General features: G+C 39.5%; 1 protein-coding gene and 1 long non-coding RNA gene across 2 annotated transcripts in view; one reads left to right on the top strand and one right to left on the bottom strand.

The window, feature by feature from the left end:
• The window catches only part of LOC140676464 (uncharacterized), a 132,474-nt gene that overhangs the window by 42,051 nt on the left and 63,349 nt on the right, over positions 1-27,074 (bottom strand). The gene's annotated exons all lie outside the window — the stretch shown is intronic.
• Positions 17,268-27,074, top strand: part of Mirr (iroquois-class homeodomain protein mirror) — a 32,182-nt gene continuing 22,375 nt past the window's right edge. Inside the window, exon 1 of the mRNA XM_072910626.1 lies at positions 17,268-19,581. Coding sequence (XP_072766727.1) covers positions 19,543-19,581 — 39 coding nt within the window. The 5' untranslated portion in view covers positions 17,268-19,542. The remainder of the gene's footprint in view (positions 19,582-27,074) is intronic.

Genomic DNA, 27,074 nt, shown 5'->3' with positions numbered 1-27,074 from the left:
AATCACTCTTTTTATTCAACCTAGAAATTATTGAACCTAATTTTGTAAGCCGAAAGAATTTTCTCTTTTAAACCTCTAAGCGAAACTGTTCGTTTATTACATATTTGAAGTACAAAATAGGAGTCTTCTCTACTCCTTTTAAAAATTAAACCTATCAAAATCCTCTAGAATTTATTAATGTAAAAACATTAAAGTTGAAAATAGACTAAAAATTTAAAATGAATCGAAATATCGGATTCTGCAAATAAATTCATGCTATATATAGCCATAGAAGACAATATTCCATTGTGAATGTCATTAATAATATATAGTAATATACTTAATAATAATACCCTTAATAAAATATATGAAAAAAGATAAGCTCATGCCATTATTTTCATGTGTTGTCGTATATGTATATATATGTATATACATATAGATTAGATTGCAAATTGAGATCAAAAGTAGAAGAAAAATTTCGATTCGAATCTTGACGGTTTTTCATATAAATAAAAAAGTTTCCATTTAACGTGACGCCAACATCAAATTTTATTTACGATATTACGTTCGCCATTACGATCATAAGATGAGCACAGAGAGTTGCAAACACAGAAGCATCGAGCTCGTTACTCCAGCTTCTTCGCCAGTACTCTTTTACGATTAAACTTTCTCTCTCTCTTTCTCCGCCTCCCTCTCTATGCATTAAGCAACGCGTCGCAGGGGAAGGCTCCGAGAGTTCCGTTATATAAGTAATACATGTCCCTTGATGCCCTCAGTAAGAGTATTATTAAAATTTTCGGTCAAACGACGTAAGCGAAATTATTTAGAACCCTTATATACACAAGAGAAAAAGGCATTATTACCTCAAGTTTCTTTGCAAAGCAACTTTGAGACTTACGATACTTACCAACAAATAAAACTTAGAATAAAACCGACATAACAATTCGGCTTTAAATTTCTAGCAAAAATTGTTATAAAGGAGCGAAAATTCGAAGTAAAAATTATCATTACGTTATTTTATTCAAAGTAATTTAATCTGAAATTATCCAAATCGAAATTTTTCTCTTATTTTCAATATCAATTACTTTACATTTTAATTTTATATGAGAATTGAGCTTTTTACTTTGTATCTCAAATAAATAAGTGAAGTTCTTCATTTAGAGATTTAAAGAAGAATTTTTGGTAAAATTATAAGCTAAATAGATAAAAAAAGATTAATTTGACTGTTTAAAGTATCAAAGTAAATATTATAGATTGAAAACTGAGATGGAAAGTAAGAGAAAAAAAATCGACTCGAATATACACTCTGTATCCTGGATATAGTAATCGTCGATCATCGAAGAGAGAACATCAAAACATATTGAAGCATCGTTTCGTAGGCATTCTCTTAATGCATCTTGTGTAGACGTATATGCGAGATGTATTCGTCGCAAAACTTCAAACGCTCGTACAAACTGTACAATACGTTTCGACAGCGAGCACGTTACATGTATTTGTACGTTGTAACGCGTGCAAAGGTAAAACTTGTCTGAACTTTGCTCGAGGAAAAGAGACGAGGATGTCGGCTGCTGTGCGCGCCGGAAACTCCGCTTCGACGGAAACATAACGTCACACGGAAACGGAGCGTAAGGCAGTTTGTAAGAAGAAATCGTTGGTGATGCGCGTGTCGCATTCGCGAGGGAGGGAGGAAGAAAGAGGGATGAACTTGAGCGAGTTGACGCCCAAGTTTCGGTCAAAATCTCGTCGTGTGAAAAAGAAAGCGGGAATCCATTCTTGTGTTCTTCGACTTCTTCTCGGAATATTTTTCGATAGAAGTACTCGCAGTATGTCAACAAACCGACACTTATTACATACTTATATTGGCATTAATTTAAGAATCTAAATAATGTGTTTATTCTCTTTAAAATGTGATTAAAATTAATATGAAATTAAAAAATAATGAAAATAAATGAAAATTATATAAAATTTATAAAATGTTGGAGACTAATAAATAAAAATCCATTTAAGCGCACTTTCGAGAATTAATCGGTTTGATTGATCTATTTCATTCTTCCGTCGCTAATGCTGTCGCGCTATTGGAGTTGTTCCCGCGAGAATCTGTCGGAATAATTATCGCACGTGATTCTTGCCTCGCGTTGATGGTGATCTACGAGGCGTCAGAGACAGAAGGCACACCGCAGTCTATTAAAATCTATACCTGATTGGTGATCATCGATACTCTCGAACGGACAATTTCGCTAATAACACAAGGTTAATGCTACATCGAGCGAGTGAACCCTTTCTCTCGTTTTATTTGCCATTGTATTTGCATATATAACAAGATGCAGTCGCTGCGCTGAAAAAGTTACGATTAACATCGCCTTCGAAACTTAATTTGCAATATATCCTTGCGCGCGAGATTTACTCTAATGCGAGGGATGTACAATGTATTACTGCTCGCAGAACTTGCAGTTTTTCCAACTGAAAAGTTGGTAATTTTTTTTTTTGAAAATGCAGGTGAAATTGATCCTCTCGTCCCAATTGGTACAGTGGACGTGTGATGAAAGAAGAGAAAAAAAATTTGACGATTTCATGTCTTAAGCGCTCTCGACACGAACGCCCATAATCGTGCAAATGACCGCTTTAAAAGCCCGCTACAATGTTGAGATTGCATCGCAGCATTATGCGGTAATGACCTAATGACACTTTGCACCTTTCGGCGGCTCCTCCGTCCGCTATAATTATTTGCAGCAGCATAGTAGTTTTCTGCACGTAATATTGCGATTTGTCGACCGGCACTATTGCGCTCGTGTGCGCAATCTGTAGTAAAATATCGCAATGTGTATATACACATATCCATGCCATTAAAAATTTTTAAATTAATTTTGCTACTTTTTTCCTCTTAAAGAGTACGCGATGGTAAGAGAGAACGACGTTGTTCGCGTATCATTGATTGCATAGTGAAAAGTTTGATTAATATCTTCATGTGAAAGATGGTGAATAAGTAACAACCCGAATAGAAATATTATTCATACTTTTGATCTTAATTCTCAATCTAACATGTACTTTTTACTTATATTTTATTTTTATCATTTTAGTTTATTTACAATCTTTATTAGGCAGTCAGATCATTCTTTCTTGAAATTATTTAATATATAGTGTTGCCAAAAAGCTTTACTTTTAAGAATTTATAAATATAAAAAATTGAACTTAAAATTAAAGCCAAATCTTGACTCAGATTCGATTGCTTGCACATTTAATAAATATCAGATTTTTCGACGTTAGTGCAGCGCGATGATTATTTAAATCTCTCATTTAATATGCGCTTCGTCTTCTTTATTAGCTACATACAATGTACGTGAGAAGCAAACACGTCCACGAGGCGAGAGTCGTTGCTCATTAACGTGGCGATATCGTTGGATCTTAGTTGCGGTAATCTCAGCTGTGTACTCATAGTAATTTATTGCTGATAAGAGAAGCGTCGGGGAAGGTGGCATTTATCGCTAAGAGCATAATGGCCGTTTTGGCATTTATTATCAGTAAAATGGCAACCTATGGCGAGCTTGATTTATGATTGAATTCTATGATATATTTTTATACTTCGCGTACATACATATATGAACATATGTGAAGCTGTCGGCACCTATTCTAGCGCGCGACTATTCCGCTCTCAGTGAATAATCGTGCCTCACAATTTTACGCGGTTGTTGCACAAGTTGTCGATTAAAATTTGACGAAGAATATGGAAAAAATGATGGAGGGAAGATTTAGAAGCCAATTTTTTTTTTTTCGCTTGACAGTTATCGCGCGGTATGATGTATCGCGTAGATAAGCAAAATGTGCAATCTTAAAACAAGCTATTCAAATCATGTTCCTGTCCGTTATAATTAATTGCAATTACGTTTACGCGTTGCAGAAAAAATTGCAATTTCAAATAAGCGATTAGGTGTGTTAAAGAAAATTGTTTAAATTTTTTAAAAAAATTTCCCCTCGCTTGTTATTAATATTGATCGTGTGACATCGATGCATGACATATTAATATTTTTCAGCGATGACAGTTAATGGCGCAACTGAAATTGTGTTCAGATTATGCTTATATCGCGACATGCGCGCTTGTAAAATTCGTATTCCCAGAGTTCCCTCACAATCGCAGCCATCATAAAATTGCAATCACTACTCGATGCAAGTGTTGCATTTGTATAAAAATGCTTATAGTTCAGGTAAGCAGTAGATGGCAGCACCGTACTGTGCCATATGGAATTAAAAAGAGTGACCGAGAGAGGGAAGGAGACTGGGAAACAGACAGAAGAGAGAAAGGATCTCGGACGAGTTGCCAGGGAGTTGAAAGGGAAGGAGGAGAGCATGAGAGAGGACAGAGCGAGAGAGCGAGAGCGAGAGAGAGAGAGAGAGAGAGAGAGAGAGGGACAGAAAAAGAGAAAGAAGGGGGAATGTACGAGAGGAAAGAACGTAAGATAGAGAAAGAGAGAGAGAGAGAGAGAAAAACGTAGCGCGAAGAGTAGGAGGAAGCGGTAGATTGAAAAAAGATCGACGATGAGGACGGAATAAACAAACGAAAGATAAGCGGGAAGAAGACGGAGGATGTTAATGCGTACGTGCTCTATGATGGTGTGCGTTTAATCTCCTCCGCGACACGGAGGTGGGCCGATGGGAGTCCAGTCCGCGCCTCTTAGGAGGGAGATGACTCGACTGCCTTAATGATTCCGGGGGAAAATAATGAAACATGACCAGGTATCAGAAAGGGGCGTTACTTCGGCGCACGGGCCGAAGGAGGTAGAGGAGAGAAGGGGAGTTTCTCTCCCTTTTCCTACGCGTCGTTGATATAAGGACCAGAATACGGCGTCTCGTCGAAGGAGTAGGAGACACTAATGAGGTACGCGAGGGAGAGGAGGACACGAAGAATCTCGTTCAAGAAGAGAGACAAAGAGACAGAGTGGAAGAGGGTAGGAAGCCAGAATAGACGAGAGGAAAAGGAAAGGAGAGCGAGGTAGAGAGAAGAGGCTGTGGCTCTGGACCACTGATTATCAGCGGGGATTGGCCTATGGGCCCGACCACCGGCGCGACCTGGTTGGACGAACGGATCCCTCAGTGCACCAGGTGAGAAAAAACTCACCTGAGAGAAACCATACCTCTACGGCGACTGGGAGTGGTGATGCTGTCGCATTATGGGGTAGCGCTATCACGGGGGTACCAACGGTTCATGGATTCGACTATCAACACTTCGATTATCCGCCACGCTGTTGCTCTCCCGAGCAATTGTTTTACTCTTCAATCTCAGTTTTCAATCTAACATTTATTTTAATACTTTAAGCAATCAGATCGAAAAGATATAATATTATCAAAAGCTTAAGCAGTCAGATTGTGAAGATATAATGTTATTAAAAGCTTCTCTGTTTTTTAAACTTTAATAAAAATAGAAGATCAATTTCTATATATAAATAAAACTCATTACAATTTTTTAGAATCCATAAGAAAAAAATGAGATGGAAAATAGAAAAAAAATTTGATTTAGATTTCTATGATTTTTCAGCGACCGCGATTAAGCAAATTTTAATAAGCTAATCACAATTAATTGATTAAAAAAAAAGAAAACTGATTAGAGCGGAGAGTCAGAAGCGATAAATAAATAAAATGTAGATTCTTTTTCTTCTAAATGCTATTTTTACTGATTATTTAAAATCGTATGTTTCTTATTTTGATTATCAGCAACGCTGTTAAACATAAAACAACTTTAAAATTTCGCGGATTATTAAGAGTCGTAATAATCTCTTGATAAATAAAACAGTAAGACATGGATTACAAAAGCAAATTCACATATAAAAGTATAAACATAAAATTAGGTTGAAATTGCTCATATCTTTTATGATTCATCAGCTACGGTGGACAAGTACAAGCCTCCCTTCGGCCGTTAAGGAAAGAATTACATGGCACTAATTATTCGGAAGCATGATATAAATAATTGATGATGATCCAAATAAGAGATCGAAGTATATTTTAAATAATTAATAAATCGCATTAAAAGAAAAAGAATCTTTGTTTACCACGCCTGACTTTCAATTAACTTATTTTTTCTTTATTCAACATCAGAACTTTTTCCAACTTAGTTTTAGTTTATATATATAATCTACTTTAATTATTTATTAAATATATATATATATATATATATAAATTTAATAAATAATCAAAGTAGATTTTACATTGAAACTTAAGATGGAAAATAAAAGAAAAAACTTGACTCGGATTATTAAAATATACGATATATATCTAAAATACATTACTAAAAAAATATAAGTTTAAAGCGACGGCATTCTATATAATTACAACCTGCATGTATAATATTATATCTATTTTCTCAACGATGAGCGTGCAATAGAAGATGTTAAAAAATATATTGCACGCTGTCGGTTTTAAAATTCGCTTCATAAATATGTATATATATATATATATATATATATATATATATATATATATATATATCTATTTGGAGCGAGATTACCGAGATATCGAATTTTGCTATAAGCTTTTCTCAAGAGATTGCAATCGATAGAATCGGTCTTTCTCTCTCTACATGTTGTTTAGCGTATGAATATAAAATAAGTCTTTCGTCGGCTTCTATAACACGACTCAACAGGAAACGATAGTTGCTTTGTTATCAGACGGATGCAAACTCACGCAATTATCTATAATTGCCGTTTAATGGCGGGAACGATAGAGGAGGAGGAGAGAAGCACCTGCTTGTCAGAAGCCATACACCACCTGATGCAGATCGATATTGCACACAATGAACGTGTTTAATTGCTTCGGATATTTGGCAAGATCGCCGCCGACATGTTGTGGAAGTGGTCTCGCCGCGTATTCATCGTCTTCTTATGAAGTATACTTTGCATATTATGCAAATTGCATCTTTTAATTACGTTCACAAAAAATCAACGACTTTTTTGGGGAATAATAAAAAAAGAAACAAATTTAAAATTAAATTCAGATTCCTTCTATCACATGTTAAATTTTATGTATGTATATATATAGATATATATACACGGAGAAAATTTTATATTAAAAATTACTATGGTGTATAATATCTGTGGACCATTAGCATTATTCTAACAATAAGTTAAACTGCTATGTAAAAACTGTAAAAATCGCGTAAATTTTTATAGTTTTACATAGCACTTTATTTTAGAATGGTTCTTATGATCCGCAACTGCTACACACCGTAGTAATTTTTAATATAAAATTTTCTCCTTGTATATATATATATATATATATATATATATATATATAAAATATAAAAGAAGTGATTAAGTAATGTTTCGTATTATTAAATTCTATACGTATATAGACAGGAACAATTATTAATTAAAGTATAATCGAGTATTGCCTTGCGGAGACAAAACAGGGAAAAAACTTTAAACATTGTAAATCCATTAGTGTCGGTTAACACATTTAGGACATAAAAAGCAAGCGCACGTGTATCGTTTTACCGATAATAAAAATTCACATGACATTTGTTGAATTTAAGAGCAACGTTTTTCTAACAATAACTGCCTGGAAAAAGCGCGACTCTGTCAATGTCAACTTTATAACGAACAAAACTCGCCTAGTGCTAATTTCCGCATGACAGGATATACGTTTCTAGATAAGAGCCTATGTTCAATAAAATTAGTGTATGCATAATTTGTGTTTGAAGAAGGCTTATCGCTCCCCTCAAACCACCTGCTGCGATAATCGAGTCGCTGATTATACAACCTCGTTATTTTTTTTTTTTTTTTTTGTAATCTAACCTGAAGATGCACTGTACATTTTTGTATATTTTAAATATCAATAAAATATCAAGTCGAAATTTTTCATCTACATTCGATTTCAATTCTCAATTTAACATTATTTTTCTACTTTGATCACTTTAAACAGTCTCTTAATCAACTCTCTTTTAAAATTGTTTAATCTATAATCTATAAATCTTATTAATTATTAATTATTATTTTTATTATATTTTATGCTACTATAAATAATATTTAACATTAAAATATGTATTATTAAATACAATATTAATAACTATTTAATCTATAATCTATATTAAACTTTTTGCTGAAAACTCCTTTTTTAAACCTCTAGTGGAACATTATTCGTTTTTACTGTTTATTTAAGCTATAAAATATAGGAACTGAATAATTCTATATAAATTAAACTTATCTTCTGGAATTTATAAATATAAAAAAATGGAGGTTCAAATAAAGCAAAATTTCGACACAGATAGCAAAACACGCGTGAAAAAGTTTAGATTTATCACAAATATAAAAATAAAAAATATAGAATTTTTAATTGATGGATTTAAAGAATGACGTTTTTGGACCAAGTATATTAACTTAACGTAAAACAATATAACAATCGAGGACGAGACGAAGCGATCATTAACGCATGACTCGCTTTGTTCGATGATACGCGTGAAATAATCACGATTGATTGACATGCCCGCGTAAATTCGTTGATCGGTCTTTCAATCACAATCCATCAGTTGGGTGGATCAAACAAACTCGAAAGAAAATCGTACCTGTCTACAACGAATGATGAATTGTTATTTCAATCTTGTCGTATGCATATCTGACGTTTTATGTTTATATTCAAAGTAACTCACATTATATTAGTAATATGTTTATAGTAAAATTTTATCCATAAATTATGAAACACTCATTTTAAATATTATTTCGGAAATTAAAATTGTAAAAAGATAATTATCAAAGAGAAAGGTATTTGTATACTTTATCAAGCAAATTTCTATGAGACTGTTGTCTTTCTCGCGCAATCCTGCATTCATTTTTCGATTGGAAGACTAGAGTCGACACTTTGACGGCTTTACGAATCGGTTGATCGACTTTCTAACGGACGATCGTTGGAGCGGCTTCTTCAGATCGTCCACAGGATTGAGGGCCGGCCTGCACAAAGACAAGCTGAACGACGAATAAGGGAATAGCTGGGAGAGGGTTGGAAATCTCGCGCTTCGTTTAATTAATGAATGGCGGCAGCGTTTTTCCCTTCTTTTTTTATAGAAGAACCGCCGGTCTCTCAAAATGTAGTTCTCTTTAGGGTTCTCACATATAGGAGCACGGTGTCACGTATTCATCACACGGATCTAACTACGGCGCTTTTTACGGGCCTCTCGCATACACATGAATGCACGCGCACACATATAACAACGGACATACATGGCTGAAACTTATTGGATGGATCTAACTACGACGTCCACCGCGGTAAATCTTTCATGTTGCCGCGCGACAAGGTGCATCCTCGGACCCTTCTCGAAGATCGGCCATGATGGCGCCGGCCATGAATATCTCGGAACATTGACCATTAATGTCGAAAACTTTTCAGTTGCTAATCTTTTTACCTCGACTCTTGCGAAAGCTGTCATGTAAAGGACGTGCGCATTTATGAATCACCGCCATAATAAATTGTTATTCGTTTCTATAATAATCGGGAAATTGTAAGTAAAAATATACTTGTACTCGTGTGTATGTCTGTCCAATTGCGGATATCTTGAAAATTGCACGTATATAATTTTTTTATCTCGTATTGAAGTATTTAAAATGGGACCTTGGTCTTTTGATTTTCATATCTGATCCGATACGGTAATGTTAGGTAATGTAATTAATGTGATGTCTAATATTAGGATATTTTTGCTCTGACACGTTTGCCCATGCTAGATTTCACGATTATCGCGGATACGTCAACAAAGTGTCGGCCAAAATCCTTTGAAGATATCGCGTATCTATCTGTCTACTCGGTGTTTGATCTGCTTCGAAACATGGACGAGCACTCTGTCCGCTGATGATAACGGCCGATGATCGCTGATACATACTTCGAGCGATTATAATGCCTGTCATTCGTCCTGGGCATAGATTGATCTTATCGAACGTTATACACACATATGCACATACATGAGAGAAACACTCGTGAAATAAATATCAATGATGTTATTTCTCATATAAGAAAAATATTCTCTTACAATATTATTTAAATAATATTATTTAAGTAATATTATTAAATAATATTATTTAAGTAATATTTTTTAAATTTGTAAAAAAATTATATTATTAATTTAATATTATTAAGTGTTTTAATATATACAGAGAATATTAAGACAAGAATTAAAGTCTTAACTCAAAATATGGACTTAGGATCTCAAAAGTGTAAAAATGCTTTTAGAAATCATGTATGTGAATATCTTGTTTAAGAGATACTGACATGTAATATTTTTACCAAGAATGATGAATAAAATTATTGTATTAATATATAGAAGAGTGGTTACCAATATATGGAAAATTTATAGAGTTATCAAGTTTCGCTTGAATTTTGTCAAGTTAAAAAATAGCTATTTTCCTATATGATTAAAGTTTATGTCGAGCTAATTTAAAATATATAACTCTTAAAGTAGAATTCTTACTATTTTGAAGAAAAACGGTTCAAAAGAACGCTATCTGAAATTGAAATTCTTTTAGACCGTTTTTCTCCAAAATGATAAGAGATTTCTTATCTCTAGACATAATATCATATATGTATAAGAAAAATTATTATTTTTTAACTTGGCCAAATTCAGGCGAAATGTGAGCTTGGCCGCACTCTTTGTCTTCATAATTGTATAAACATCAATATTACAAAAATCGTATAGAAATATTATGCATATAATATCACTAAGAAATATTTTTCAATTTGTTCAATACTTTTATGAATTAAATAATTGTATCTACATAATTATAATAAACTAAATAATTATATCTATTGAATAATACATAATTATATCTCACATTTGCTCTAACATGCTGTATATTCGTATAAGTTTTTTTTATAGGATAGGGTTAATGCTATTTTGCTGCTTAATTTTTTACGAATAAAAATCAAAATTATAGCTATTCAGTTCCGTTGTGCCAATGATGCCATGAAAAAAAGATACCAAGTTTGTCTTTTTAAAGTCATCACTTTGGACATTTATAATTATTTAAAAATTTTTATTTTTTTAGTAATGAAATAATTGAAATACACATCATTAATTTTTGATAATACTTTTTTTTGTGAAACCCTATATTTAAAATATTTAGATATCAATATTTCTTGAACAACGCATTTGCAAACATATCTCTAGAGGGATTTTTTTATTTATTTTGGTTTGAGATTCTATACATTTATATTTTAAGTTGTTTAATCTGAAAACACATTATGTATATATACAAAAAAATAAATAAATAATATATATGTATATATATATATTTTTTTGTATACATATTTAATATATGTTTATTAAAAAAATATTACATAAAATTATACATTATATGTAAAAAATTATGTTATATATAACACAATATTTTATATATATATTATTATTATTATTTTAAGGTCTAAATCCGAGAAGAATGTTCGAGTTAAGTAAGCAAGTAATTTAGTAGAGTATAAAAATCTCTTATAGCGTGAACAAACATTTCGCATTCTGTAATGCAGATTTTTATATACGTGTTGTATTACATACAATAGCGTGCGGAAGTATCGCGGTTCACCCTGTCGTAACGGAGGCAGGCTTATGCCGTGAGTGGCGTATTAATTATACCGCGGCTCCTTATAATGTAATTTATGGGAGGGCGCGCGAGAGAGGGTGTACGCGAGAGAGCAAGGGGAGCGTTATCAATTCGCGCGAGATTAATCACTTAAGTTTATACTAGCCTCTTCTATCCACTTTACTCTGTAAGTAGTACTCCTCGCCTTGCTCCCACGGCTTCTCTCCCGTGTCTCAACACCATCAGCAACGCTCTTGATTTATGAGGTGGAGCCGTGTGGTAGGTCTGCTCAGCGTGCTATTACACTAGACGAGCGGTCTTAATAAAAGTTTATCCGGAGAGTCATTGTGTCGGGCCGGGAAAACCTTGTGTTAACCACCGTTTCATTACAACGAAACAGTCCCGTGTCATGAGAAAAGCAACATTAATCTTTTGCTCGACTTGAGCAGAGCGCTTCTCGAAGGGCCCAACGTACTATTCTTTATGTAAATACATATATCAGAAAAAAATGTAAGCCTGAAAAATATCGATTGTTGGAATTTCTTCAAGAAGTGTCATTAACATCAGCGCCGTCCGTCTATTCTTCGTTTCAACAATCCTGGGGATACATGGAATACAAAATAATTCCTCAAAGTACTCGCATATTTGTCAACGCTCGATAAGATTCTCCATCATACAATGTGCTATGAAAAAGATTGGACATTTTGCAACCTGCTTCTTAACTGACGTAAAAAATTCGCTTTTTTAAATAACCAGAAAGAATTAACGCAAAATATAATGCCCGCGCACTCTGCCGGAGAACGGAATAAACCTGTCCGTGATTCTTTCCTCGTTGCACCGGGCATTAGAATCGTCTCGCTCGTAGGATCCCTGTGCGGGTAATTCAACACGGTGACAACCGTAGCTGTACACACCGTTGAGAGAATCTCCCCCCCTCTCTCTCTCCGCCCCCCCGCCTCGCGTGTCGAGAGCAAGGGCGGAGGGGTGGCCGCTGCCGAATGGCCACGACGGCGACGCGGCAACCCCCTCCTACCGAATCTCTAGTGTAACACACAAGCTCCCCACTTTTCTTGCTCCACCGCGGATACCAACGAGGTGGGTCTATAACCGTCCTTTGTGTCGAGTCGTGCTGCCACCTGTCCAACAGTTTCGACGACCTTGCCCATGACTAATTTCACCACCGAGCATTTCGGATTGTCGTCCATGGTGTCATCTTGAACCATGGATGAGTATGAGAGAATATCGAACTATGGAGTCCCTTAGAGCAGAACCATGCTAATCAAATCTTACGATTTATCCTTTTAATAAAAGTAGCGTATCCTCAGACTAAAGTAGACCGCTTTAAAGATCTTGTGTACAGGAAGTTATATGTTAATAATATAAAAAATATTTTTATTTTAGTATCAGGTACAGATGTTCAAAATTATAAGATTAATAAAGAATATCTACATACTCATCAGCCGACTCCACATAACATGGTCATTATTATACGTATAAAAATGTTGGCCGATATGATATTGGCTATATCACATTAATGTTGGACAACAGTTGTTATGATAGCGATATGTAATTGTGAGTTGGCTACATGAAAATCATACACATGATATGATCATGTGTGTGAAACCGGTTTGAGCATTAAAGGATGTAGAATAGGATAAGATAGAAAAGGAATACTTATATATTTACATATTTCGAACGATTGATTGTGTTTACATGTCGAAAGCGTAATCGTAATTAGATTAGATAGTTAGTAATCCATCCTTTATTTTGCAACCCTTTATTACCTATCGTCCTAAAGGATCAGAGGAATAGAGGGAATAGCGATGCATATCCATTGCGTGTATCGTATAATAAAATTGTAACAAGGCGCGCATCTGTTCTCCCCTCCGAAAGGGGAAATCGCTTTCGCGAGACGTCGGGTGAGCATTAACATATCTATATACGATGATGTTCCGTGCAAATAATTGCGAGTTACGCGAGATCGCAAACGCAACATGCGACGAACCGCGCGCGGTTTGCTCGTGCGACGTCAAACACGACGAGTCCCTTTTACTTCGGTATTACGTGCACACTTTTTACTTATTGCGCGCGATCCATAATTGCAGGTTATTGCCAGGACTGACAGCTCCTTTTTTTTATACAGCTCGCGCTTGTCGGCTCAATTCGCGTGTGAAGCGGGAAGGGAGGAGACGGATGGAGTTGCGGGGAGAACCCGTACATTTTACACGCGTGTATCGTGTCATCTATGGTACGACGTGTCGTAGTGTGTTTTACACATTTGCATGCATCGCCGATACACATCGCTGATCCACATCACGATCTAACATTCTACTCTGGCAAATTGTCAAACATACCACTTAACGTCTATATTGCATGAATTATATGCTCACGAGTCTTTCGGCGATGTTGTTTAAACAGCGAGTCTTTTGTACATATATATAATCTGATATTTGTACACAAAATTCTATCAAATATGTATGTGCGTGTGTCACATATATTTATAAATTTATAACGAATTCATGCTTGTTCTCGTTAGTATACATATATACATATTGATGATAAATTTAAAACTGTTGATTATATTGCTAAAATATTCCTTTACGAATCTTATCGGATAATTAAGACATACGAAAAAAATAATGTATAAAAGAGAATAGAAATAAAGTAAAATTTTATGAGTATAAATATAAAATATTTACATTCATAAAATTCAACGAGCAATGCGTATCGTTAGTATTGATAAATATCAAATTAAATTAACTATCACAACACATACACACATGTACGCGACAAAATGTTTAAAGAAAGTTTAAATATAATGATGACTTTTCAATATAAAGAAATTTCGATAAAGGTATAAGTTAATGCACGATACACTTTTCAAAAAAGACAGAACAAACTATCGAGACAATAAAATCTCGTACGGAATGGAAACTTTCCCAATTGCGAATCACTTGACGGATAATTTAGTAATTTTCGGTTACAAAACGAACGCGCAGCACTCAGAGTTGATACATCACTCTAATTCGCTTTTTATCGTTGAAAAAGATGGAGATTTCCGTGACATCGATATTATTATCTGAATTTATCGTCAATAGGTTGATAATGATGACATCATTATAGAATAGATGGCTATTGTTGCGCTGCATCCTCCATCGTCAAAATCCTCCATCACCACAAATATCATCCCAAAGTCGAAACGTTCAATTTCTGATGACAGGCACACGCACGCACAAAATCCAATATCGCCTACGAGAGACAGCTTAATTCTCGGAGTTGTCAATTTAAAGTGACTACGTCGACAAATTTGACGTTGTATTCGCAGAAAATCAGCATTATAAGAACAGACGAACGAACGAAGAGGTGAGATAACAGTAAGGTAGAGTTGAAAGGCGAAGGGGAGAACGACGAGAGAGAGACTTCCTATGTGTCGGCATTTCGCGATGCACTCGCGAAGAAGGAAGGCGCTCACACACGAGCAGCAACGCCCTCTTAAAGAAAGCGCGGGGAAGACGAAGACAAGGGGGAGGGTGGAAACCGGATGCGGAGAGGGAGAGTTTGCGCGCGATTGTGTGTAGACCGCGGTGTTAACAAACGGTACACTAATGTTTCACATCTCGGTCCTGCACCTCCCTCCCGCGCCTTGTCGTCCAACCCACCGGCCCCTTGTCGTTCTTGCTCGCTCCCGGTCGCACCAGGTCTCGAGTCCGTCGCGTCGTCGGCTCGATCTCGCTCCCTCGTCGACGAGCACCTCCGTCGCTCTGAAGTAGCGGCTCGGCGTGCCGTGCACGTTCGGTCGGGAGGTGACGACGAGAAGAGAGAGGCGACAGCGTCACGAGTTTCAGTGGTAGTCACTCTCGCCGTGCTACAACACAACCACCCGTCGAGGGGGAAAAGAGAGGCGAGAACGAAGGAGACCAGAGGAGGCGGGGCGAGGTTAGTCCGCGCCCACGGAGGGGAAAAAAGCCGAGCTCCGCACCCACCCTGGCAATGTTAGAGGGGAGGCGAAAGAAGTGTGGAAGGGGACAATTTATCCGACGTCTCTCGCCCGCCACGCCGGCTCACTAATACATTGACATCCGGTCGGCGGACGTGTGTGCGTACGTGCGCTCACCGCTAAGATATATCCGATTGCCGGCAGGTGAACATGTGTGCACAGATCGCGCGCACGATCGTCGATCACTTGGCGAAAAATACATCGGTGCGTCTCTTTTTCTCGTCCATGTGCGCCTTTTCGCCTCCCTTCGCCCCCCCCCCCCCCGTCCCTTTGGGAAAGACCCCCCACCAACGTGGACAATGAGATATACTTCCGCACCGGCGACCCGCCACCTTCAACCGCCCCTATCCGCCCCTTTCGACGGCGGTCGCGCCAGGAGGGTGACAAGTACGCGCGAAAAGGCGAGCGTCTTTGAAAGAACTGCGCAAAACATCCTCGCGAGACGACCGAGACCCCTATCGCCGTTACCATGATTGTCACATGTTGGCGTTCGCTCAAACTTATTATTACAAGGTGCACAATTATATATACCTTTCATTTAGATAGACAAATTCAACTAAATAGCGGAAATATTGTTAAAAAAAACTATTCGTCTGTTCGCTGATTGATCTAAAATAGAAATAGTGACGCGAGAATCTCGTAATAAACGTAACAGACTTTGGCGAGATGATTGACACTGAAGGCGCGTGCGACGAAACGTTCGTGTGACATTGTTACGTTAAACTGTCGGAACGAGCGTAGTACGCGGCGTAAACGCGTCTGTGTAATACGTTCGCCGGAGTGACGATCGTGCATTTCGTGCGATGTAAATGCGCACGAGAGAGACAGACGAGGTGGGAACGAGACCATGAATGACGCACGGGTGGAAATGAGAGAGACGGAGAGATAAGGGAAGAGAGGAGGCGAGAGAAACAGACGGGAATGTAGAGACACCGATGAGGCAAGAAAGAGAGAGAGAGAGAGAGAGAGAGACGCGAGTTGGCGTAGTCAAGTGTCGCGTAGTGCGTGGAATAAGGAGGAGTGCGCGGTATCGCTAACGTCGAGCACGAAGTAGGAAGGGGTACGAAGTAGTCGGCGATCTTGTCCTAGCGTGGTGAAGGAGGAGGAGGAGGTAGCGGCGAAAAAGAGAAAGAAAGAAAGAAGACGACGACGACGACGACGACGACGACGGTGGGGCTCGATGGTGGGAGACACGGGTCGGAGTGTGCGGTCGTGTCCGAGGTGGAGAAAGAGGAGGAGGACGAGATGGTGGAGAATCAGTTGGCGGGAGAGGGCAACGAACAAACTACCGGGAAGAAGTCAGCGGCAAGTAAAGCAGCGCCGCCGAGGCTAAACTTCGGGATCTATCGAACTAAAATTGTCGTGTAGTTTCTGCTTCCATGCCTCCCAACCACCCATCCACCCCCTCGTGATTCCCCCCTTTGCGTTCGCTCTCTCTGCCAACCGCTCACTCTTCTCGCCCCACCACATATCGGAGCGTGGCAACATCTCGGCCGGTCGCGTCCCCCGTCCGTCTCATTCATCCCATCCCCTCCATGGGAACGAAAGCCGAGAACGAAGAGGGAAGAAAGCGACTACGGTGGGGCGTCGCGAGCGAGGGCGAGCTATTCCGGCCGTCGCGCGAACGAGCGAGAGGCGAAAAACTGAAAGAGGAAAGGACGGAAGAGACCCCGACTCGCCGTGTGGCAAGGGGAAGGGGACAACGCAGGGAGAGAACGCGAGCGCCCCACGAGCGACTCACCATATTTTATTGTCGCGTTTGCCGACGCTAACCGCTGAGGCTCCGTTCGACGAGAACGAGGAGAGACACGTAGGGGAATGCCTACAACGGGAATCCGTGCGGGAAGAGTGAGCGGCCACGCACGACGATACACGGCGCGTTAATACGAGAGAAGCTACGCATCGCGTACGAATTCACGTTCGCGCGCGCTCACGCTCACGCGCTTGCACGCGGGGGGTACGACATAGCAGGGAGATTGTCGACGGCCGCGAGAGAGCGTGTGGCAGAGGTGGTGCCCGTACCCCCACCAGACCGCGCGCTACGTCGACCTGGACCCTCCCACCCGTCTCGCCGACGGCAAACCATCTCGCAAAAATCGTCCCCCTTTCCGCGGAAGGAAAAGAACCACGGCGACGACTCTGCCACCACCAACTACCACCACCACCGTCAGTGGCGAGAGAGAGTTCTCTCGTCGGAGCCGTTTCTCTCGTCATCGGGCCACCACCACTAGCGCGATACTATCGTTTCTCTACCCGCCAGCGCCATCGGCACTGTGTACCCGTCGCCTCCTCCTACGACACGGCGATCAACCGTCATCTCGCGGAATCTCGTGGGTAACTTGCAGGGGGCCACGTCACGTTCTTCCGCGAGCAAAAGGAACACGCGCCGAAAATCGAAATGGGCAGTGCTCGTCGCGCGTTTGGGTGAATGTAAAGCAAAGTTATTTCCTTCAGTGACAGTCGCGTCCAAGTGTACGTCGAGATAACAGATAAAAAACGCTGATTGGATCTTGGGCATCACTCAGAAAAAGGAGGGATCTTACAGACAAGGGAGAGAGAGGAAGAAAGAGAGACAGAACAAGATAAAAAGGAAGGGGATAATAAGAAATGAAACGGATATAATATATAACGGGTTTGGTCCCTGTCAAAACTTTTGCGTTGGAAGTGAGACCAGCGAGCGTGTTGCACGAGGCAAACAAGCACCGCTGTCAGTTCGTACTTGGCGCTTTCGTCGAGCGCGCGCGATCGGTAGCGCCACGACGGGAGCCACGGCGGATCGGCAGGCAGGCGCGGTGAAAGCGAGGAAGAGGAAGAGGAAAGAAGGACTAACATAAGAATATAAGAAGATGAGCGTGCGCGCCGCTCTTTCGCGAATTCCGAAGCTGAGCGCGTGATTGCGCAGGCCGTCGGGGTACCGGCGTGGAAGGACCGCAAGGGGATAAAAAGAGACGGCCGGTGCGCGCGTGATTCAGCGTCGTCCTCGCCACTCTCCCTCACTCTCATTCTCATTCCCTTCTCTCTCCCTCGCTCTCCTCCTCCGTCATTCCTCTCCTTTTTCACCGGTGTCCCTCCGACACCATCGCGCTCAAGCTACCTATACTGCTCTATTTCTCTATCTTTCTCCCTCTTGTTCCTCTCCCCCCTTCTCTCGCCTCTCCGTCCCATGCTCCCTCTATCCCGTCCGCCCTTCTCGCTCCCTCTCGCCGCGGCCGTCTCGCTCACACCCGTGTACCTCCGCCTTCCTATCCGCCGAGCGGAGGACTGGATTCCGTCGAAAAGAAACGACGATTCGGAGGATAGTCGCGACCGATCATAGCTGGCGCGTCGATCGGATCAACCGAAGTGAACTAGCCGCCGCGACTAACCGCATCCCGCGCGATACACAAGTATCATCGCGTCGCGCGCTGCGCGTGCCCTTCGACCTTTCCTTTTTTTTTGATTCCCTCCCCGCGACACCAGGGGTAGCGCGACTCGTGGTGCGCGTCCGGCCGGCGGCTCACATTCTTTCTCCTGGGAGGGATCTCGGCGCGCCGTGACCCCCTTCGACTCGACGCGAGTGTGATCCCGGAGTGCACGCGGACTGTGTCGACGTTCGGTCACAGTCGACCTTCTCGCGTTCCACGAGTGTGTGTCCGACACGCGTAAGCGCTTCGCGACTGCAAGACTGAGAACTGCGACCGCGATCGACTGTTTCCAACTTGTTCCCCGCGCGTGTTGACAGTGTCTCGAGTGTGCATATGCCGGCAACGGACCGTCAGCGATTCCGACAGGATCGTGTGCAGCCGGACACCGGGTCACGCGGGAGTGTCGTCGCCGGCGCGAGTAGTACCCTCGCCCCGGGGGTGGCGCGTGACGGGAGCGCTCGCTGGTGAAGGAGAGAGCGAAAGTGCGAAACGCACGGAGGATTCGACGAAAGTGTCAACGACGGGAGCGTCGGAAAGTGACGGAATTCAGCGAATGTCGCGGACACTAGGAACAATGATCGCGTAGCGGCGCCCGACCATCACGGCCCTGAGCGGCCGACACATCATGTCACAGTTCTCTTTCCGAGGATCGCCAAATCTACAGGTGAGAGTGTTCGGCTCGATCGCCAACCCGAAGTTACACGCGCGAGTAAAAATCACGAGCTTAAAATACTATATAGCTTTCTTTCTCTCAAACTTCTATTGCAATCGTGTCGACTTTGACATTAGCGCGAACACGCGACACTTGATCGCACGAAAATTCAATTTGGACACTCGCAAGTGAGACTGCACGTCAGGTATACACTATACCTTAAGATTTGCCACGAAATTTCGAATCAAAACTATGAATTGATGTGAGTGATTCGAGCGATGCAACAAGGTTTAAGAAATGTGTACGCGAATTTGATTGATAAATTGAGACAATGTAAAAGATTGCGTCGCTAACATTAACAATTCCCATTTTCATATACTTTGAACTAAATTTCTTTATTTTATTCGGTATACTGTAAAAAATTATTTTATATTATATACTCTACGACAGCGTGTATATCAAACAAGAGAAACAAAAATTGATTAATTATCCAAAAGAGAAGTGAATTCGTAGCCTATAAATAGCGCGTTAAACGAAACATCGTATATATTTGTTTGCAAATTTAATGTTTCGGGTTAAAACGCGACATAGGTAACCAATCTTTTTTTTTCGACCATGAATTATTTATTGTTTTTATCGTTTACCTGTCGTGTCATTTCTTTAATTGTATATTGAGATAATAAATTAAATTAGCAAAAAATCGTGTATTAGTTTAAACATGTTCCAATTAACTATGCTATTTTGTTAACATCGTTTGTTATACTTGATTTCACTTTTATTCTTTCCTGATTTATAAAACTAACATGTATCTCATTTACCGCGTGTAGTTAATACGTTAATATTAATAAAAAAATAAGGTGTAACGCAAGTTTTCGCGAATGTTTATTTTTTATCAGACAGTTTTTTCCAGCGTTGAAGAGATATTTCTGTTCCATTCTGCGCTGAATTGATTACAAGTGTCCAATCAGAAATATCAAAAATATAAAATTTTTTTTCGTACACACATATATGCGGTCGACATGTGATCACGATATTATTTATACTTGGCTCGTATAGTAATAAATCCGTCTGCTAAATCACATTTGTTGACGACATATTTTATCACGCTGATAAAAAAAAATATATTTTCTCTTTCTTGAAAAGTCTCTTATATTAACTATAAAAAAAACTAATTTTTTTATTAATGCAATATATATATATAGGTACATGTACTTATAGTTTGAACTTCTTCTCATCTTTAGATACCATAATTAATGACGCCTCGAATTGCGTTTTTTTTCTCAATATAATCTCGATTCAAAGCATTAATTTAACTTGTTTGGGAGTAAAATGTAATTAATTAAATGCTTAAATAATATATATATATGCACTAGACTTTGCAGGCAAATATTATATTATATATATCGCCTATGTACATAATACATGTCCTTACCATAATATATGTCCTTACTGACCATTAACGATATGGACGAATCGAAACGTTATCGGAGCGATTACAAAGCAACCAAAGTTTTACCCAGTTAACCATTCCAACAGCGTGTCGTCGTTTACAGAAATTACGATCGGCTAATGTCGCACGCTTGCGCGATCTGTGTGTTTAAAGTGCCCTCGTTATAAATAATTCTCGCCATTCGAAATTACGATGCGTGCGACGCGTCGTTAACCCGTTTTCGCAAGGCGTATCGAATAATTTGTTGGGGGAAGAATCTAGTAAGAGAGAGATAGAGACAGAGAGAGAGAGAGAGAGGAGGAGGAGGAGGAGGAGGAGGAGGAGGAGGAGGAGGAGGGTCGCGAAAATGAATAGCCGTTGGCAAGGCTGAGAGGTTCCGTACCACGTGTCCTGACACGCTGCATATAGGTATATATACACCTCTCTCCGTGTGCATATATGCCGCGCGTAGCGCTGAACTGAGAACATGTGTTGCCACGCCTAAATGATCGAAGAGCCGAGCGCTCGGCGGAATAATTATCTTGTCTTACTAACAACGAAGGTTTTTGTCATAATAGCGATGTCGCATTTCAACCGCCGCTGCATTTCAACCGTATCTCGAAAAGTGGATGCGCGAGCGACAACATTTTTCTCTCTTCACCTGTCATATATAGATATTAGAATAAATCTCTGTCTCTCTCTGTCTCTCTCTCTCTCTCTCTCTCTCTCTCTCTCTCTCTCTCTCTCTTTTTTTTTTTTTTTATCGACGATATTTTCAACGTATATGAAATTTGTCGAGACATTGCCGTTTCAGAAAAAACTCTACGCGCGGCGAATGTTGTTGACACAAGTAAGTGCAGGTAAAAGGAATATCGAAGATATGAAGGAATGCCGGTGCGCAAAAACGCGTACATTACAAGCACTTTACACGTAGCATGTTGTTAAAGTGTTAGATAAAATTGAACGGTCTGTTATCAGTAAGTGTTACTCAACTTATAGCGTAGTTAGAGAACAAAAAGAAGGGAAATAATTATAAGGTAGTCAGTGCATATTTATCATCGATATACTTCCAATATGAATGAAACAATAACACGTCATAACTCGCAACGAAGCAATCTTCTTTTCCTTCAATTATCTATCGTTTCGAGCGCGCATTATATATTTCACAACACTTTCATAAAATATATGGATAAGATGTAAGAGGACCAAATTTTTCTTTCCAAACTCATAAAATATCCGTCTAATATATCATAAATTTATTGAAATTGTGTAACCTGTACAATCATCCGCATTATCTTAAAGCTCTCAATGAAGAACGACTTATTACGTTGCGTCGATCTTGATAATTGTATTGTATATTGATGATGTAATACACAAGTCGCGTTGCGGAAACGGTAAACCATAAACTGGTGGCACTAGACGGACGTGTAAATTTATCGTCGTGACGATTCCAAAGTTGTGTTTGTATGAGAAAGTTCACCGTCTGTCAAAAGTCTCTATTTTATTTTTATCATTTCCCATTCCATCTTAGCAGATCACAATTTCCATATCGCATACGTCAAATATCTACTGTGATCGGAAACAATATTGACATTGACCATTACCTAAATTAATCTGTCGCGTTGATGTCGACACGTCTCCGGACTCCGGACACGAGCAGCGACGATACAGTGCTCGTCGTTTAATTCGGGCTTTGAAAAATTGTCGCGCCATAAATATGAGTGTCTTTTTTTTCTTTTTAAACTGTGCGGCGGTTGCATTAAATTTAGAATGGCGGTGGAATTCATATCGCTAATCCGTGTCGGTCAATTTAATTGAAATAACGACCTCTCGTGCTCGTCCTGTTCTCACTCGTCATTCTCTTTGAGTCCGCCGCGTTATTTTTGTCGCGCGAGTTTCATCGTCGCTGATGTATCGAGAAACCGAGAAGCCGAGGTTAAGCCTACAATTTGTTACCCTACCAACAGCACACAAAGTGTCACAACACATCGCTAAACTTAAACTTACAATGATGAGATCGTACGGCGTTCCTAGATGTGGGTGGATAAATTATTATATGTGTTCGAATAAGTATGTTTCGATTTCTTCTTTTTTTTCACTGAAAAAGTCACGTTTGAAATAAAACAACGAAGACACGCGTCATTATATACTGCCGAATCGCCCCAACACGCGATTGCTTACGCTAGTTATGACGATCGCGAAATTAGACGCGGTTGACAAAGTGCAACAAATCGACTCGACTGAAGATAAATCGAAGATTCGCACTTGGAATTTACGATCTTCTGAGATTACATTTGTAATACGATGAAAAGTTTGCATCGATTGGTCATTGAATAGAGAATTCTTAAAATCTAGATTTAAGAAACTCTGCAATCAAATAATGCAGACATTTGACATGTGAATGTGAAATATCAGACTCTCGTCGCAATACAAGATGTCTCAGAGATCTCCCATAAAATATTTGATACAAATTTGCGATTGGATTAGATTGAATCATATTGTACATTCTAGAATATTGTACACTTGTGTCGTGAGATCCGTGTGACAAATATGTGTACGAGATACGTCAGTGGATTTTATCATGTCTTAAATAACCCGTTACAATATTTCCTGTTATCGCCGCTCGACGAATTGTCGATGAGAAATTCATACATGATACGTTGATATGTCGATTTAATCGTAATAATAGATAGCTATCATGTAGCCAGCGTGACGAGAATGCTACGTAAATGATTTACGTAACTAACTAGATTATATCTTACGCATCTCAACATACGCGATACGATCTACGTGTTAAATGTATTTCTGTTCTGTGTGGTCTCTGTTCCTATTCGAATCGATTACTTTGCAATCAGTTATACGTCTTAAAAAGTCATGTGTCTTCTACAAAAAGTTGTCTTTTTTCTTTCCTCTATGAAAATACCCTAAGATATATACACAATGCTATGTATAATAGCGGATAATGTTGCAACCTATTACAATATTTCGAATTTAAAAAAATAGTTAGTTAAAAGATATGAGGGAGATTGGAGTAAAATATCTGATTTGTAGTTTAAAAGAAAAGGCATTTCGAAGTCTGAAACGTTCGATGATGGCGATTTAGACGGAAGAGATGTGAGGAACGGGAACTTCCCATTGACGAGCACATAAAAATTATGAATGGCCATATTATTGCAAGTTGGCAGAGCGACGACGTTATATACGTAGGTGAATATATATATAGATATATATATATATATAAAATATATATAATGATCAGACCGGTAGTAAGTTCGCGTCCAGCGGTTAGCGCTGTTTCACTCGCTGACTTGGCACTACTCGAGCCAGTCTTTAGAGCTGACTCAGATCCGCCCTCTGCCTCTCTCTTTCTCTCTCTCACTCTTTCGGCCACGACACATTCGCGTTCACATCGTATAGCCATCACGACGTTCCGGAAAATTCATCGACTGTGCGAGCCATCTCAATCAAAATACAAATGGTCGATCGAAAATTTTCATATCAATTCATAATCGAATAGTAAGTATATTAATATCGAATTACATTATATATACATAATGTATAACTGTACGGCTCGCACGCCGGATGTTAATCAAATACCCTCTCCTCTCCCCCGCGTGTCTCTTACTGTCGGAAAGCTCTCTCAGCTTCGGACGCAACGGTTTTACATGCGTAATAACTCTCCCACACGATAAGTCACCGGTAACACAGTAGCCACACGGCCGTAACACAGTAACGCTCTTCCGTAAGCATCGTCGACGAGAATGCGATTACGCCGACGCGAGCGAAAGTATAGTATCGCACTCATGGTGTATGTGTTCGTTCGTCACAATGTTAAACCGAATATACGCGCGTACGTACGTACGTAACGCTATTGTATCGCCACCGGTGCTCTTCCGATAACGCGCCGTCGTCGTCGTCGTTGTCGTCGTCGTCGTCGTCGTCGTCGTCGTTGTCGTCGTCGTTGCCGTCGTCGTCGGTAATCGCTTTACGGCGAAACTTGGGTGTCGGATGGCGACTTCACACAGTTTCATCGTTCTGCTTTTGTCGAAATAGTGCGCGAGCGAGAGGTCGTCCTTTCCTCGCCCACGAATGATACGATTGTACGGGCTATCCCCCTCATGGGCGATCACGCCGACGATAACACCGCGTTTTGCTCCCCTCGGAGGCACGGGAGTGTGACCGTAAGCGATTAGCAGGGAGGAATTAATTAATTTAGCTGCATATCGCGCGATATCAAATTATCGATGATACTTTGCGCGAAATGCGATTTCATAGATCGCCGCCTGATTGCGGTTGCGATTAGCGAGGGAACATAAATTTATTCTCTGCGCTCTCACGAAATAATAGATAAGAAAGCGCGAATTAATTAATTATAGAAAAATAATTATTATTTATACGGGATATGTAACTTTTATTTGATACGGGATATAACTGGAAGAGTGTATTGATTTTTTGTTAGGTGAAATTGAATTTACAGGAATAACTGATTTCCGGAAATAAGAGAAATTATTATATTTTTAAATTATACTGTTGGTTAAAATTTGACTCGCACAGGTATTTTCGAACATTTTTCTGAAAAGTTTATACGATTTGTAACTCACATGCATGAAAAATGTTAAATTTGTTTTTTATTCGCGACATTTCTAATTAATTTAATTGTATATATTTTTAGATTATATTTTTGGTTAAAATTTGTCTCGCACAAGTATTTTCGAACGTTTTTCTGAAAAGTTTATGCGACAATTCGTATTCATGAAAAATATTAAACCTGTTTTGTACATCTGTGACGTTCTAATTAGTTTTATTTTATATATATATACGCTTTAAATATTTTTTTTTAATTTTGCTTAATTTTCTTTTATTTATAGTCATTAAAGATATTTTTATACCAGCATTAGTTTATTAAGTTTCATAACTAGTCTCTAATCAGCCACACTAAGCTGCACTTCTCTCAATCTGTATAAGAAGATTTCATTCGTCGATCGGATTTGATCTCAAGTTTGAGAAATGCTATGTGACTGCGTGGAATTAGCGGAGAATTTTCACGTTTTTTTTAAATGTAAAATTTAGTAAATAGAGAGAGAGGAAAGAGAGAAAGACGGAAAGGAAAAGGGGGAGGGAAAGAAGAGAAAAGAAATATAGATAGGCGTGCGGGGTGGGAACATAAGTGAGTGCTGCGTGGCCTAAACACACACGCGAGGAAGGTCCATCAATCTGGCTTGGAGTCAATATTGACTTGGCTGGGCCTCGTTGCAAAGAGGGCATCATCGGCACGCATAAAGAGGATCGGATCGGTCCCTTTTCGCTCGCGGGACACGCGTGACAAATGCCCCGCGCGCAAACACCGGCGCATCTGTGTCCACAGGATAACCGATTCTCTTCCGAATGGCCTATAAATCCTGAAAGTGCAGTCGCTCTGCGGAGGTCCGTCGTACGTTTCCAATTCGACATACCTCCGCTATTCGCCTTCTTTTTACAAGCGCTTCTCTATTCGACACCCAAAGCATCGTCGTAACCGGTCGTCGTCAATCTGGGCTCCTATTCGTTTATACGACACTCGCGTAATAGTATCTCTCGAATTTTACTTGAATAAATTTTCCCGTCGTCCGGGTCCATGTCACACTTTAATCAAAAAGCGAAAAATGGTATGAGCTTCGGATATCGTAGTCGATTCACAATAATCATATTGCGCAGAATATATTTTTATCGTTGTTTGAATCTCTTTTTCAAATGTTTGCTCGAATATCAATATTTTTCAATATGAACTATTTTTATATTTATCGTGTGTCACACGAGTAAAAATTCACTTGTATAGGAAAATTTTCAAATTTGACATTTAACATTTAACTACAAATATCTTCTAAAAAATGTCAGTTTGTCATTCTCCGTCTTTTGTATTCCCAAACGATGTTTTTGCAAAAACATTTTCTTATCACCGCTTTTTGCGATCTCGTCGTTATTTGTTGCTACATCGACGTGATTGCATACGAATCGTAAGATACGTGTACCAGGTGCTATCGAGTACTCTTTATAGTCTTTATAGTCGCTCGATGGGTAGCCTCTTCCCTTCTCCTTC

The sequence above is a fragment of the Anoplolepis gracilipes genome, chromosome 2 (assembly GCF_047496725.1).
Source record: "Anoplolepis gracilipes chromosome 2, ASM4749672v1, whole genome shotgun sequence".
Taxonomy (NCBI): domain Eukaryota; kingdom Metazoa; phylum Arthropoda; class Insecta; order Hymenoptera; family Formicidae; genus Anoplolepis; species Anoplolepis gracilipes.
This window is presented reverse-complemented; position numbering and strand designations above follow the sequence as displayed.